Source organism: Podarcis raffonei, chromosome 6 (genome assembly GCF_027172205.1).
Source record: "Podarcis raffonei isolate rPodRaf1 chromosome 6, rPodRaf1.pri, whole genome shotgun sequence".
NCBI classification, from domain to species: domain Eukaryota; kingdom Metazoa; phylum Chordata; class Lepidosauria; order Squamata; family Lacertidae; genus Podarcis; species Podarcis raffonei.
The window spans coordinates 30,520,303-30,536,763 of NC_070607.1; the positions used below are offsets into that span (position 1 = coordinate 30,520,303).

The window sequence follows — 16,461 nt, forward strand, 5'->3', positions numbered from 1 at the left end:
CATAATTCAAGAGTGCAGATCCCTATGCTGAACCATGTTTATGAAGTTGTAGTCCTTGTGACTACAAATGCAGTGATCAGGGATTATGGGAACTGTAGTCCAGAACAAACCAGAGGACTGCAGGCTCCCCAAACCCTGCTCTGAATCAACCATCCTCAGCATCTGTAGTCCAGATGTTTTGGTCTATAACTTGTATCATCCCCAACCATTGGCCATGCTAGTTACATCTGTCGGGAGACAGACTCCAACAACATTGGGTGGGCATCAAGTTGAGGAAGGTACTCTAAATGTTTTGGGTTTTTTCTCCCCTGTCTAGAGTTTTGCCAGTGTCTCATGCTAGCCAGACTGGCTGCTAGAACTCAGAAGTACGGGATGTGGCCACTGCTCCCCACATAGTGGTGAAAACCATCCACTGTGTCTAGAGCTTGCATAGGACTTTAAAGGAGACCTTGGCATGGATCAGGTCAGGAAAAATCTCTGTGTCTCACCCTGCCATCACCACAAAAGTAGAGAGCGATACTACTGTAGGGGGACTCCCATTGAACTCTAATTGTATTCCATAGCTTACTAGTGGCAGCACCCCCGGCATTCTTATTCCGACATTACATCTTGCTGAGTTCAGTGGTAAATGTTTAGGATTTCAGCCATAGTGTTAAAGCTAATGCAGGTCTACCTTCTTGTCTGATGCGAACTCGTTAAGTAGAGGTTCTGTGGGAGGACTGTCTTACAATGGTGTATGTGCCCTTCTCTTAATAGTAGGGTTGCCTACTATTAGGAGAAGGGCACATACACCCTTGCTGAGCTTTTTTTAGACAAACCCCAAAGTTGTTGAGCTTTTTTACAAAACGCGTTTTTGGACAGACGTCATTTCTGCCTTTGAAATCCCGGTGATGTCCAAGAAAATCCAGACGTATGGCAGCCCTATAATAGGCATGTAGAATGGGCCTTAGGACAATATATATAGCTACCAAGTAGTCCATACCCCTTGAAAATCTGGGCACAGGTTGTAAGGTAGGAAATATGTTTATAGGGGGTACAAATCCAATTGCAGCACATGTTATACATGTCTGCATAATAAGTATTCACAATCCCAACGCTCCCACACCCAACTGCATATAAATTGTGTGTGCCAGACTGGTGTCAACGGGCTCTTCATTTGCACACAAATTGTTGGAAAGAAGCCACCTAGGACTCCAGAATATAGCCTCCAGTGTCTACTCATGTAGTAAACACTATAGCTCTGATACCTGATGCAAAGGTATACAAACAGAGAGAGCCTGTTTTTTGTTTTTTGAAAAAAGGAGGAGAGTAGTCATATTGGTTCGAGTGGGATATTTTAGATGTTCTGAAAGCTTAGTAGATGCTAAAATGGCTGTAGTCCCCTCCCCGAGAAAGTCCATCCTATTTTTAAAGGTTGACATGTGAATTGAGAAAGTGCCTTTTAAAAATAATGTATCTAGGTCCTGAATGCATTTTGAAGTTCTTAATATTTGCTCTCATACCAGAAATATTAAATAAGTATTAAATGAGACTATCAATTTACTGTTTATCTTGCCAGTTGTCTTAAATGAGTGTTATTGACAGCTCCTCAGCCCTTCCCTTAGAAGGATAAATGTGACAAAACGTTTATTAAGCTTGTCCTCGGATGTTGGCTATCTTAGTAGTTAACCAAAGCAATTGCAAGTCTTATGCAAATATATAAATGAAAACTCAACTTCTGTCCACTGTCTAGCAATAAAACCCAAGCAATAAAAATTATACAACCAATTGCCTCATTAAAAAAGGCTGCATTATTAATAATGCAGATGAGTAAGTTTTTAAATGAAAATGCTTTTAAAAATATAAGTTAGCAAAGGTTTCTTAAACAGTGCTTTGGATCTTGACACACTGTAAGATTTCATTTTCTCCTGTATTATGTTAGCGGCCGCTCTCTTGGCCTATGGACCTTGTGTAAATGCTATTTTAACTTGTTTGTTTCCCTCCTATATTTTGTCTGGCTACTGTTGTTGTTATTGTTATTATTTATTTACAATAGGATGCACAAATTTGGTGCATGAATTTTTTGCCACGTTTTTTCCTAAATATCTCCACTTTTTATCCAGTGTCCTTTTTATTAATTTATTATCGTTAGTGTCTCAGTACACAATACAGTCATTGCAATTAAATAACAACGGTACTGTTTGGAAATTTTAACCTGAAGCATTTATTGATAAGCTGATGTATTTTTTTAAAAGTATATATGTACAGGAAGTGGATTATTTTTAAAAATATAAATGTTAATTCTGAATAAAATCTGGATTAAGAATAAAAATGGGTTGCATTTTGTAAAAGGTTGCCATCAGTGCAATTTTTCTAGGAAAAGAGGTGCAGGAACTCATCATGAACAACTTCCTCGTTCTCTTAGAATGACAATGGTGCTCACCTGAGAGGTGCCGCAACAGAATTCCAGCAAATTCCGGCTGGAAAAAGCCCTGGTTGCCATTATTTGAAGATAAGTTGGATGCATTTCTGATTCCACATAATACCTTGAAAATGTATTTGCCCACACAGAATCTGCTGTGGTTGTGAATATAAGTTTTCCTTCATATTTTTCAGGGCTAGTCGTTCAATGCGCTCAGCAACTGAGAGGGAGGATGAAGGCCTAATCTCATGCAGGAATTTGAGTGGCGATTTCAGTGCTATTTCTTCCCAGCCAGAGGTACCGTATTTTTCGCACCATAGGGTGCACCTGACCATAGGGCGCACCTAGTTTTTAGAGGAGGAAAACACACAAAAAAATATTCTGAATCAAATGTTGCACTAAACTATTTAAAGCACAAAGCGGGCGGCTCCTGTCCGCTTTGCTGCTTTAAATCGAGCCTCAAAGGAGGGTAGGAAGGGGAACCATGGCTTATCTAAGTCCAGTTAATAATGCTGAGCCTGACTTATGGCCATCGAGATTAGCCTGGCCGTCTCAGTGGAAATCTGGGGAGGCTGGGGTGGACTTTCAGTGGTCAAAGTGTGGTTGTGTCTTCCTGCCTGGCATCTATTTCCTGCCGTCTTTCCCCCCTGCACCCCCGCACCCTGCTTTGAGGGAAGGAAGCGGAGCATGGATCCTCTGCTCGCAACTGCAGTGGATTCCCTCCACTTTGAAGCAGGAAAGTGGGAGAGGAGCTGCTTACACAAGTGTAAGCTGCTCCCCTCCCACTTTGCTGCTTCAAAGGGAGCACGGGAGGAGGGAATCCTCTGCAGCCGCAAGCAGAGGATCCATGGTCCCCTTCCTTCCCTCTTCCGTAGTTGCTTTGAAGCAGGAAAGTGGGAGAGGAGCTGCTTACACGAGTGTAAGCTGCTCCCCTAAGTGTAAGCTGCTCCCCTCCCACTTTGCTGCTTCAAAGGGAGCCGGAGAGGAGGGAATCCGCTGCAGATTCCCCCACCTCCTGGAGAGCCCGCAGAAGCCGCCAGCTCTTTAAAGGGGCTGCGCGTCGTCTCCTGGCTTTTCTGGGATGTGGGGGGGGGGATTCCCCCACCTCCCACAAAACCGGCAGAAGCTGCCAGCTCTTTAAAGGGGCTGCGCGTCTTCTCCTGGCTTGTCTGGGAGGTGGGAGAAGGGACTGATGCAGCCAGTCAGTCCCTTCTCCCTCCTGTGGAAAAGCCCGCAAGAGCGCACGGAGCTTGTGTGCGGCTCTTGGGGGCTTTTCCCGCCTGCCTCCCCCCTGCATTCGCTCCATAGGACGCACACACATTTTCCTTTGCTTTTTAGGAGGGGAAAAGTGCCTCCTATGGTGCGAAAAATACGGTAGTTTATCTGATACAGATTTGTTTGCAGCTCACTGGGTGAATTGTTGCATTGTTATAGCACGTGTTTTGCCATTTGCTACCAAGCCAGGTTTAATGTTTTGCTGTTATGGAATGAGTTCAGCTGAAGATGTGTCTCCTATAATAGACCTGCCTGGTCATTGAAGTTTACAGTGTGAAAGTGCTCCTAATGTTATGGCCTTCTTCTCTGTTACCATCTTGATCCTCTGGGATACCCTGCTAGAGATGGAGTACAGTATTGTCTCCTTCCAAACATCTTCCCAGAAGCAACTTACCCTTTCTACCTTTGAAAACTAATTGCCTGTCTGATCTGCTTGCTTCTGATCTTCTGCATTTGTGTTGTTCCGCTGACTAGTTTTAGATAAATGAGAACTTCAACATTGGAAAACTCTTTAGTTTTTGTACGTCAGAATAAGTAGCAAAACCTTGTTTTGTAGTTTTGGGCCTGTGGTGTCTCATTCACACAGGAAAACAACTGATGTTGCAGTTGTCTAGCAATGAACATGGATGTACAAACGAAGCCTTCATGTCTCAGTGGATAGATAATTGGAATTGGGCCAGAGAGAGAGCCTAGCTCAATAATGGGCTTTGCGTTTTTCATGCTTGCCCTTTGCATAATGAGAATGGAAGTAGCCTACTTTGTCGCGTTGTGAAAATCACAGTGCCCTTTTAGCACACACAGACATGCTATCAGAATGTTTAGCTTTCCAACAGCTTTTGAACATACAAATTCCCAACAGAAAATGAGTAAAATTCTACTCTATCCACATTGTATCTTGAGCCAGAACATCATGTTGTTGAGTAATTTGATCAATTTCCCAGAGGCCTAATGAGCTACAAGCACACAAGGACTCTATTGTCATCGTTTTCCCCACACACACCTTCCTGCTGCAACATATCTGTTAGAGGGGGAATAATCACACAAATTAGGCCATTGTGCATATGACTGTACATGCAAATGCTTCTCATCCAGACCATTTCCAAGGGTGGTGGGGGATGCACTCACTGGCCCCCCCTTGAACTTCTGTGCTCACCTGCCATTCACTTTCACTTTCCCACTGGGCCTGACTTGTACACCTGCCTATAAGCAGGGGTGCAGAAACTGTGGTCTTCCAGATGTTGCTGGACTCCAGCTCCCACCATCCCTGCTGATGAAGCTGGCTGTGGATGATGGGAATTGTAGTCTTGACAACATCTTGACGATCACAGGTTCCTCACCACTGGCCTAAAGAGAGAGTTCAAGGCAACTCACCTTTGTTGTTGCTACCATGCTCAGGGCAAGCATGGAAGGGGTATAGCTCTAGGGGCTGGAAACTGGCCCTCTTCAGGAGAGCAAGGCTGAAGTTCATGGTTGTTCTCCCATCCATAGAACAGGCTGTGGAACTCAGTAATGTATGAGCAGTGACTGAATTTAATTCTGTTAGCAAATTTCAAGACTTCATGTCGTCTTGGCATTTTGGCCAGTAGTTTTTGTTATATTACAAGTAAACAAAAAACTTTAGTTTTAAGAAAGCCTAATATTAAGTCCACCACGTCAGATGTATTTATATCTGTTTTCTTCGTAGCAATTGTTTGTGGCCATTTGGGAGAGATGCACGTTTTCCATACACATTATTTTAGAACTGAAAGAAAGCTGTGCTTGTTTCAACAAGCACAAATGATAAAAAATTTATGTGAAAACTTGTGTCTCCCAAATGGGAATTCATCATCTGTCAGGAAACAATTTAATGATGCATTTGTTAAATTGAAATGCAATCTGAGAGCCTGTATTAAATGGCTTCAAATCTGTTTTAAATTAATGGCTTCAGCACATCCCTGCTTAGAGGTAGATTGTGTGCCTGCATGATTTACAAATTAGATGTGTGGAAATTAAGAACTGTGATGATGACCCACTTGGTGGTTTTTGCTCACTTTATTAGAACCTTCTGTGACATGCATGTAAATGTTTCCTGCTCTTATTAAGAACAGAGGAATGCCTGGATTCTACCCTGGTTAATACAGCTTACATTTTACCAGCATAAATATATTGCTGACTGGTATTGCAGTCCCCCATCCCACCCCCAGTCCGTAGCTGGTTAAGTGTGTGAATGCAAAAGAGCCCCAAACCTGTACCAAATGTCAGCTTTCTGTCTGTTGTTCAAGCCACCTAAACTGGTGATACATGTTTGTGTAAGCTGTTGCTTGTTATATTATGTAACAGTTTATATAATAGGATCCACTCTATGTACATATTGCAATCAGGCATAGTCGTCCCCCCCATAAAGAATAGGATTAGGATTCAGATTGCAGACAAACAACAATAAATGCAAGGATTACAGCTTGCTTGCTTGCTTTAGGAAAGAAGATGAACATCATCTTCTAACAGACGTGTCTAGGGTTTTCAGTTTTTCAAGAGAAGATTCTAGGTCAGCCAGTAGCGGATATATTGGTGAACCCATATTGTTTACCTGCCTTCCATCCGGCTGATTTACTACTGCGGCAGGCAGGCATAGGGTGCGGGAGGTGGTGGGGTGGGGGTTTGAGGTCAGCATGGTGCAAACAGGCCAGCAGAGCTAATCTGTGTTTAGCATCTTCTGCAGGTTTGTCTGGGTTTATGCAACAGTGCAAATGAATGGTTCATGTGATCATTCTTAAAGTTGCAGTTTAAGGGGTGCATGTGCTTTTTATAAACTTTTAAAAAAATGCTCTTTTTTTGGTGTGGAAGCGTTTTGCAGTGCAATAATTCCAACAATAGTGAAGTTTTTGTTTGCAGGCATTTTTGTTCTTCAGTCCTTAAGTGCAGCCACCCCATATTCCTTACTCGTGAATAAAGAGAGATGCATTTGACAGAGACTACTGAACTGTGGCCTCTTGTTATCTGCCTCCATCTGTCTCTGTCCACCTTTCATATTTGAATGCCGACAGATGGAACATTGTCAAGTACAAGTTTATTGATCTAACCCTGCCTCCACCATATGGTTCAGATGGAGGCCCCGAGTTTGTTCACCTAGGCTGAACCTTCCAGCTCATTTTTGGGGGGCCCTTGTAAGTTATTTTGCAAAATACACTAAGGAAACTAGTGTTTGGTGAGCCAGCCAGTCCCCTCCTCACTGCCCTGGCGTGGGGGGGGGGGAGGGCAGGCGGCAGAGATAGCTAAATTGGTATGCTAAAAATAGCTGGTAACTTCTCGTATAAAAATAGATCCTCTGGATTTTTGCAGCACAAATCTCTAAATCTGATAAGCTTGGGACACATCTGGTCGTTCAAGGCCACTCATGTTTTAGGGGGGCTAGTCTAGTACACGAAATGCATGTGTGATATTTGAAGCATATTTATCACAATATATATATAATTGTGGCTGTACCCAAATACTTCAGAGTTTATTGAAAAGGTAGTGGCAGGGATCCACCTTTGCTGCTCTTTAGCCTGCCTGTGTATGTAAGAGAAAGAGTGGGTAAACATATTTTAAGGGGTTACTTGTTCATCATCTCATGATATTTGAATGTGCTGTCTGGAACCATGCCTTGGGCATACAGTCTGGGTCATGTAAGAACATAAAAAGAGCCCTGCTAAATCAGAGCAACAGGCTACCTTGTCTTGCTCTCGCGGTGGCCAACCCAGATGCCTATACGAAGCCTATAAGCAGGATCTGAGCTCAAGAGCCCTCCCCTCTCCCAACTGGCATTCAGAGGCCTGCTGCTACCAGGTGTGTGAGAGAGGATCTAAGAGTTGGTGGCTGAAAGATAATTTGGACTGGGGAGAAAAGGAGGACAGAGACCTAAAATGGTCTTTGGCCACTGTATTCTGTTAGACCTTCTGTTACTTCTTTTTTTAATGTTTTCTTCCCAGCTTCTAATTATCACTTTCCTGTGCCCCAAGCAGGTTAGCATCTACTATGGATTGTTGAATTAGAGGAGGTACGATGGCCATCTTCAGATATCTAAAGGGCTTTCACATGGAAGGTGGAGCAAGCTTGTCTTCTCCTGCTCCGGAAGGTAGGACTCGAACCAATGGATTCAAGTTACAAGGAAGGAGATTCTGACTAAACACCAGGAAGAACTTTCTGAGGGGAAGAGCTGTTTGGCAGTGGAATGGTCTCCCTTGGGAAGTTGGGGACTCCCTTTCATTGGTGGCTTTTAAACAGAGGCTAGAAGGCCGTTTGGTAGGGACGCGGGTGGCGCTGTGGGTAAAACCTCAGTGCCTAGGACTTGCCGATCGTATGGTCGGCAGTTCGAATCCCCGCAACAGGGTGAGCTCCCGTCGTTCGGTGCCAGCTCCTGCCCACCTAGCAGTTTGAAAGCACCCTTAAGTGCAAGTAGATAAATAGGTACCACTTTATAGCGGGAAGGTAAACGACGTTTCCGTGTGCTGCGCTGGTGCTGGCTCGCCAGAGCAGCTTTGTCACGCTGGCCACGTGACCCGGAAGTGTCTCCGGACAGCGCTGGCCCCCGGCCTCTTAAGTGAGATGGGCGCACAACCCCAGAGTCGGACACGACTGGCCCGTACGGGCAGGGGTACCTTTACCTTTAGAAGGCCGTCTGTCATGGATGCTTTAGTGGAGATTCCTGCATTGCAGGGGGTTGGACTAGATGACCCTTGATGTCTCTTCCAACTCTATGATTCCCGATTTGTTATTTTCACTGATCAAAGCTAGACAGGAGCAGTGAATATTGCAGACTGGTAAGAGTCGCTTTGCAAACCGTCTCCATGGGTCTTTCCGCTTTCTGCCCTGGCCGTATGACCGCTTGTCTGACAGGAGCCTCTGCTACCACAGCAGGCTGTGGAAAGTGTGGATTCACCCTCTTGAGAGTCTAACCTGCCCTTCTCTGAAGCCTTTCATTTCTGCTTAATGGTCTCTGATGGCACCTGACCTGGTAACATAGCACTGCATGATGAAAAATGTCACCCCAACCGATAAGAGAGCGACATTAATATTAATCAGCTGCTGTTCATTTGCACAGGTAAATAGTCAAGCTGTTGTTTAACTCCTCCAGGGGGAAAGCTGCTCTCCTGCTGCAGCACAAGCAGCCGGTGACCTGCTTTTGTGTGCCAAGGGAAAGGTGCTCCCTTCAACACAAATCTTTTTACTATTGCAGTTTGTGCATCCTGACGTTCATATGTTGAGAATGTGTATTGGACAGAAGGACTATGTAAATAAGCAAGCTGATAGCACAGTGACTGCAGGTGAGTTTGAATGGTGATTATGCCTCTTGCTTGGCTACATGGGGAGATGATGTGTTTGTGGGGGGGTTGTAGTGCTTACTGTTAATCGTTAAGTCGTGGCTGTTGCGGCGCCCATTTTTTCATTCAGCAGCATTAGTTTAACCTCCAGTTTGCTAGTAAAACTCAATTACTGTGATGCGAAATGGTGCAGGTCTAAATAGCGTGTTACCAACGTGAAAAGTTTGGAAAAGCTCTGGCCTAAATCAACCTTAGTCACTTTGAAAACTGAAGTGTTGCTGAGGCCAGCTGTTAGCATACACAGAGAATTATGTGATAACAACGGAATATGTAGTAGATCTGGAAAGAAGCCTGATGTGCACTTCCAGATGTCTGAAATGATTACTTGTGATGTTTCCTGGCGTTGCTGCTGTTTCCATATTATGCTGTATTCCAGGGCACTTAATGGGCATACATATTAACAATATTAAATATTGTTTTTAATATTTGCATTAAGGCGCTACAGGTTCTAATTAATGCAAAACCAATTATTTTATTGTCAATACGCACCTTTAGCCATGTGTGAAAATGTTGCTTACCTGTATATTTATTATGATACATAGTGTAGAGGTATGGAGGAACAGCACCTACAACCATATTGGGGAGGGGGGCATTTTCAACAGTCCTACAGTAAAAAAAACAAGCTGCAAATTGAACAGTACAGCAGCAGGTCCTTTTGGCTTGCGGGGAGCTCTCCTGCATTGCAAATTTTCAAAGCCACACAAGGGTCTCCTCAGGTGCTCCCATGTCTTTGGATCAGTGTCATTCTAAATATGTTGCTTACAACAAGTTACGCTGTCCTGAATATGACAGTGGTGTCTTATGCAGCTAGTTGGTCCTGGAGGCGTATCTGTCTGGCACCTTCAGTACCCCAAGACGAGTCAGAATGGTCTTCTCTAGATCCAAAAACTCTGTATAATCTTGATTTGTCTGTTCTTCCATAAATTCTCTTGACCGCTGGCCACCTAGCGCTCTCTGCAAGGAAGGAGGGGGTAAGTTAATTCTCAAAGCCTTAAAATATAGCCTGCTTAGGTAGACGATGATATACCGTATTTTTCGCTCTATAGGACGTACACGACCATAGGACACACCTTGTTTTAGAGGGGGAGAACAAGGAAAAGAATTCTCCCCCTCTCTGCTCAGCGCCCTTTCAGCAAAGCGGCAGGAGAAACGGAGCCCCTTCCATTTCTCCTGCTGCTTTGCTGAAGGGGTGCTGCGCAGAGAGGGGGAGATATTTTTTTTCTTGTTCTCCCCCTTTAAAACAAGGTGCGTTCTGTGCGGTCAAGGTGAGCGGGAGTTCCTTGGAAGCCTGGAGAGCGAGAGGGGTCAGTGCGCACTGACCCCTCTCGCTCCCCAGGCTTCAGTGAAGGCAACCCGAAGCCTCAGGAGCGTGGTGGGAGTTCCCGCTGGGCTCCGGAGGCTCCAGGTTCCTTTTGACCTGCTCTTTGGGGCTGGCGGTGGGGGAAGCGCTGCTTTCCCCCACCACCAGCCTCAAAGATCCCTGAAGCCTTCAGAGCGCAGCACGAGTTCCTGCTGTGCTCCACAGGCTTTGGGTTCCTTTTGCTGAAGCCAGGAGAGTCTTGCTCGCACAGACCCCTCTCGCTCTCCAGGCTTCAGCGAAAGCAACGCGAAGCCTCCGGAGCGTGGAGGGAGCGCTCCCTCTGCGCTTCAGAGGCTTTCTGTTGCTATCGCTGCAGCCAAGGAGCCTGCATTCGCTCCATAGGACGCACACAAATTTCCCCTTAATTTTTGGAGGGGAAAAAGTGCGTCCTATAGAGCGAAAAATACAGTAATAATAAAGGACCCCTGGGTGGCAAATATAGGGTTGCGGCGCTAATCTCGCTTTCAGGCCGAGGGAGCTGGTGTTTGTCCACAGACAGCTTTCTGGGTCATGTGGCGCAACGGAACACCGTGACGAGTGCCAGAGTGCACAGAAGCGCCATCTACCTTCCCGCCACAATGGTACCTATTTATCTACCTGCACTAGTGTGCTTTCGAACTGCTAGGTGGGCAGGAGCTGGGACAGAGCAATGGGAGCTCACCCCATCACAGGGATTCAAACTGCCGATCTTCCACTTGGCAAGCCCAAGAGGCTCAGTGGTTTAGACCACAGCGCCACCCTTTATCAGAATATCCCAGGACGCTGTGCAACATTAAGAATACATTGCAGAACATCAATGATAAAAACATAATGAAAAGCATGTTGAGACAGCCTGTTTTCTTATTGCCACCCTCCAGACCTCTCTGTGATGGGGGGGCATAGAGGGCATCAGATAAGTGGTTGGTTCATAGATGAGATGCGATTCTTAAGGTATTGAGGTCCTGAGACTTTATAAGGTTGACACCAGCACTTAGTAAATAATTATTACCGTATTTTTCGCCCTATAGGACGCACTTTTCCCCCTTCAAAAATGAAGGGGAAACGGGTGTGCGTCCTATGGGGCGAATGCAGGCTCCTTGGCTTCAGCGATAGCAACGCGAAGCCTCCGAAGCCTGCGCTCCGGAGGCTTCGCGTTGCTTTCGCTGAAGCCAGGAGAGTCTGCTCTTTGAGGCTGGTGGTGGGGGAAAGCAATGCTTCCCCCCACCGCCAGCCCCACAAGCTGGGTCGAAAAGCGCGCAAAAAGCTCTTTAAAGGCTGCGCGGCTTCTGCTGGCTTTTCTATGGGGGGGGGATATTTTAAAGAGCGCGCCGCTCTTGGGGGCTTTTCCCTGAGGAGGGAGAAGGGACTGACTGGCCGTTTCAGTCCCTTCTCCCTCCTGGTCGAAAATGTGGGGGTGATGTGAATTCCATCACCTCCCGCAAAAGCAGGGAGAAGGTCTTGGAGTAGCACGCAGGCTGCGTGCAGCCTGTCCGCTGCTCCCAGAGCTGCGGGGGGGGGGATCATATTTTTTCCCTTGATTTCCCCCCCTGAAAACTAGGTGTGCCCTATGGGCCGGTGCGCCCTATAGGGCGAAAAATACGGTAAGTGTTCATATTCAGGGTACAAACCCTGCTTCTAAAACAAGAACACTTTACCAGTACAGCAGCTCAAACATGCTGTACTAAAAGATATCCTTCACTGAATTTAAATTATGATTGTGGTTAAATTTAGCTGCCCTACACTGCACAGGGTCCGACTGCTTATAAACTAAAGGAATGGAAAATAAATAGAATACCGTATTTTTCGCACTATAGGACGCACTTTTCCCCCTCCAAAAATGAAGGGGAAATGTGTGTGCGTCCTATGGTGCGAATGCAGGCTTTCGCTGAAGCCTGGAGAGTGAGAGGGGTCGGTGCGCACCAACCCCTCTCTCCCTCCAGGCTTCAGGAGAGCCTCACCGCCAGCCCCACAAGCTCGGGGGACAGCGGGGAGGCGGAACGCCGCCATCCCGCTGTCCCCCGACTTGGTTAGAAGGCTGGTGGGGGGGAGAAGCCTGCTCCTCCCCGTCGCCAGCCCCGCAAACTCGGGGGACAGCGGGAGAGGCGCAGCGTGCCTTTCCCGCTGTCCCCCGACTTGGTTAGAAGGCTGGCGGGGGGGAGAAGCCTGCTCCTCCCCGTCGCCAGCCCCGCAAATTCGGGGGACAGCGGAAGAGGCGCAGCGCGCCATCCCGCTGTCTCCCGACATGGTTTGGAGGCTGGCGGAGGGCTTCCTCCTCCCCCAGCCCGCGCCTGGGGGGGGAAATAAAATTTTCCCCCTTTATTTCCCCCCCCCAAATCTTGGTGCATCCTATGGACCGCTGCGTCCTATAGTGCGAAAAATACGGTACATGAAAAATAGGCACATTTTTCAAAACCTTAGCACTCCTAACTTTTTTTGTCACTTTAAAAGAATCTTACCGTTTTCTTCATCATATTCTCACGCTCCATATTCTCTCTTTCTTCTTCTCTGAATTCTCGCCGCTTTTCAGAAAACTCCAGATGTTTGACTTCTCGCTCAAAGTAATGAAGGACACTAGAACGCTGATATTCCAAGGCATTTTTAGGTTATGACAGAGGCATTTTAAATATCCATCAACGAAAACACAGTTGCCCCTTTTCCAGCCATGGGAGCCGAACCAGGTTTCCATATTACAGATGTGTGGGAAAATGAGGAAAGGAAGGAGAGAGAACCATGTACCTTCCTAATCTGAGCTGCTCAGAAGAATAGTGGGATTAAAATTTAATTTAAGAAAAGAACGAATGAGTCTCTTGGTAATTAGTTTCCCCCCAAATCCAGCCGCCAGAAGTTTGTCAGTTATGCCAATCAGAGGCTGCATTTAGGTCTTCTTCCCCGACCAAAGTGGCTGGCCAAGGTAGTTGCCTGTTTTCCAGTTGAGTTCTGCTCACATTCCAGCCTCACTACACAATTGCCAGCTTTCTGATATGAGTGTTACACAAATGCAACAAACCATTGTGTTTGCACCTCCGATCATACCTTGTCTAAATGAATGGCACATCCATTTTTCTCTGTTAGTCAACAGGATGCCACCAGATCATAGAGCTGGAAGGGACCCCAAGGGTCATCCAGTCCAACCCCCTGCAATGCCAAACCAACTACAACATGTAACTCTTAGAACCCCATGCAAGAAATATTGTTTGCGGCTCCCCAGCCCAGTTTCTGGAACATGTTACAAACCTCATTGAGGGAAGGGTGGCTTAATGTCCACGAAATTTCCAAAACATGCAGGGTGCCAAAGTCGTCAGATACTGCTAAGAAGTGTTGCTTTGCTGTAAGAGAAGACAGAGAATGCAGAAGGAGTTGTACACAAAACACAGAATTATTATTTGTCTGTTCAGTATTTGTGGCAGTGAGAAAATGAGCTGTAAGGGTCAATTTGGGAACTCAATCTCTTGCATGTTCTTCCTAGCTGCCTTGCCTGTTCTGTTTTGCTCCTCCTCCCCCAAACCTTATTAAACTGGAATCCCAAAATACAGTTTATAAGCCTATTTGTTCAGAGTTCGGCACATAGCTGTCAACTTTCAGATTTGAAAATAAGGGATCAGCAGCCTCACCTGTCCTGTGGACAGTCTACGGGATATCTAACAATCCGGGATAGCAGCGGGAAACGGCGCTGAAATAAGGGAATTTCCCGCAAAAAAGGGAAGGTTGACAGCTATGGTTTGGCACGAGAGAGCTAAAAGCAGGAGCAAATATCTCAGTGTGCATACCTACTGTACAGAAATATCACAATAAAACGTTATGACTTCTAACATCCAAAGATAAAAGATTAACTCTCTACATGTCTGACTGCAGAGCTAACTACATGTTCTACATTCATATGTGCAACTGAGTCCCAGTGCTACTTAAAAACAAAATAAAAGGCCATTTGGGGAGGATGGAAACTGGTGCTGACAAAACAAGGGGGAGAGCAGGAATGTGAAACCACATGGGGTGTCAGGAAAAGATTTCCCCTAGAAAACCACCTGGGAGTGGCTCCTGAAGCAGCTTTTCATATTTTAAAAAATGGCACCTGGACTCTGTTTCATGCATCTGCTTGTAATGTGTAGTTCACCCAAGGCCTTTTTTTCAGCACTCATTCCACTTTCAGCTGCTGGAGACGGAGGGTAATGCTAGACCAGCAGGCTTAGGCAAAATTTCATTGCTGCTTTCCCTATTCTTCCTTTCCCTTGCCATCTTATAGCCAACTGTGCATGTGATACAAGTTGATATCTCCATTTGAATTGCCTTCCTTTTTTTAAACATTGCCTTTCTTTCTAACCTGGCCGACCCACTGCAAAGTTACATTCAAAGTAAGGAAATAAGAAATACGGTACACTGACATACAAGAGTAAATCCAGGGTTTGATGCAAGTAATCAGTGCAATACAGACGTTTTGGGTCTGAGACGCTTCATGAGTCTTCTCCAACAGGTCCCAAATGTCAATATTTCCATCTTCTCTCCCAATGAAGAAAACACCTGGCCTTGATAAGGACCACTGCCCAACAGTGTATCTCTTTGCTGTGCAACTTGACTCAAGGAGGGGACCGCTCTTCATTAAAAAAGCAAAGGCCAAAAGGAAAATAGTTGCATGAAACAAATACCAGATTAAAATTGTTCACCTAACACTTCCATCTTTCTGTCTTTTTTTTTTTTTGAGTATTCCTGCCTTTCCCCATCCCATCCCATTAAAATGGGAGCTGCGGCAAAATCCCCATTAAACTCTTCATTGACTTTCAATCATTATGCTGACAAGTCTTACACATTGTACAACCTGTTACAATTCTACGTGAGTGCTTTTTAAAGGATTTTGTTATATTTGGGTAGCTTAACTGCAATTGAAGAATACAGGAAGATTAAAATAGAAATTTATTGGGGATCTGTATCCTCAGTTTATGGCAGGTGCATGAGGATATGATAAATTGATAAATTCATCAGATATTCATCACTGATAAATTCCACTCTGCTGGCAGAAGAAGCTACGCTTGCATCGTGAATTTATGCATATACATTGAAATAGTGAAACCTCTACACCTGTGGGGAACTGAAGAATATCCTTCAGTATGTCCTGAATCAGTGGGGCACAGCATTATTCAAACAGGTGCAAGAAATAGGGGTATTTTCATGTTTTTGCTTCTTGCAAAAAATATCCAATATGTTCTGAGCTATAACAGCTCTTGATTAGAGAATCATGGCTGGTTTTAAAATATTCTGTTATATTCACTGAGAGGAGTCATCTACATATAAACCATCTGCAGGAAACTTCTCTTGAAGAATATCAAAGGAAATAGGTAAACAGCCCCCCCCCAAAAACAGCTGAAAACACGTTCCTACCTGTTCCTCACACCTTTCTGAATCACCTTGTGCTACACTTGGAATGGACTTGTCACCCCTTTCTTAAGGATTTCCCTTTCCAGAGGAACATACCGTGACACCTTCTTTCCATATTGCAAAATTCCAGCCTCCAACGGTGAGAATTATGTCTTTGAAAAACGGAGACCTCTGTACAGTATGAACAAGTCCATCATGGATGATGTACGTGTTGGATGGCTTTTGACCTTACGAGAAAGAGAGAGAGAGACTCATGTTTTGCATGTGCATACATTTGTCTCTTTGCCACATTTTATCTGGCTCTTGCAAGGTGTTGAACTAGTTGGTAAGTGACTATTCTGTGCCTTTTAAAGAGGTCAGGATAAAGAGAAAAATTGCTAGGATACCCATCACAGAGCTACAATTCCCAGCACTCTAAATGAACTAGAGTTGCTAGGATTCTGGAGGAAGCCATGATTGTTTAAAATGGCATGTGTGCAGATGTGAATAAGGCCTCAAAGTACAGGTCCATATGCCACATATTTGCACAAATACATATAGTTCCTCAGTGCAAATTAAAGAAGGTAGATTGGGTCTTACCAGCCCCACACATTGCCGTGTGCCCTGCTGCCCTTTAAGCAAAGTTTTTGTTTGTGTTTTAAAGGAGGGTCAGGAGATCTAGGTCCCTCCCTGCACAAAAAATTCCCAGGACTCAGACACCCCACCTAGGCAACCCCCTTGCATTGCCCCTTAACCTAATC

General features: G+C 45.3%; 1 protein-coding gene and 1 long non-coding RNA gene across 5 annotated transcripts in view; one reads left to right on the forward strand and one right to left on the reverse strand.

The window, feature by feature from the left end:
* The first annotated feature begins 1,883 nt into the window (after positions 1 to 1,883).
* Positions 1,884 to 12,945, forward strand: LOC128415559 (uncharacterized). Of its 2 annotated transcripts, none has more exons than XR_008330991.1 (4): positions 1,884 to 2,698; positions 7,654 to 7,769; positions 8,871 to 8,958; positions 12,882 to 12,945. It is a non-coding gene; the product is annotated as an uncharacterized LOC128415559 (long non-coding RNA). The 2 variants fall into 2 exon arrangements; XR_008330990.1 differs by having other exon boundaries at positions 7,657 to 7,769.
* Positions 9,472 to 16,461, reverse strand: part of DNAI3 (dynein axonemal intermediate chain 3) — a 32,077-nt gene continuing 25,087 nt past the window's right edge. For 2 of the 3 annotated variants that reach the window (XM_053391872.1, XM_053391873.1), the window contains exons 19-23: positions 15,818 to 15,948; positions 14,738 to 14,942; positions 13,589 to 13,680; positions 12,811 to 12,933; positions 9,472 to 9,969 (exon numbers count right to left, since the gene is read on the reverse strand). In XM_053391872.1, the coding sequence (XP_053247847.1) occupies positions 9,823 to 9,969; positions 12,811 to 12,933; positions 13,589 to 13,680; positions 14,738 to 14,942; positions 15,818 to 15,948 (698 nt within the window). In that variant the 3' untranslated portion in view covers positions 9,472 to 9,822. Of the gene's footprint in view, positions 9,970 to 12,810; positions 12,934 to 13,588; positions 13,681 to 14,737; positions 14,943 to 15,817; positions 15,949 to 16,461 lie in introns of those variants that run through there. The other variant, XR_008330988.1, reaches the window with a different exon arrangement.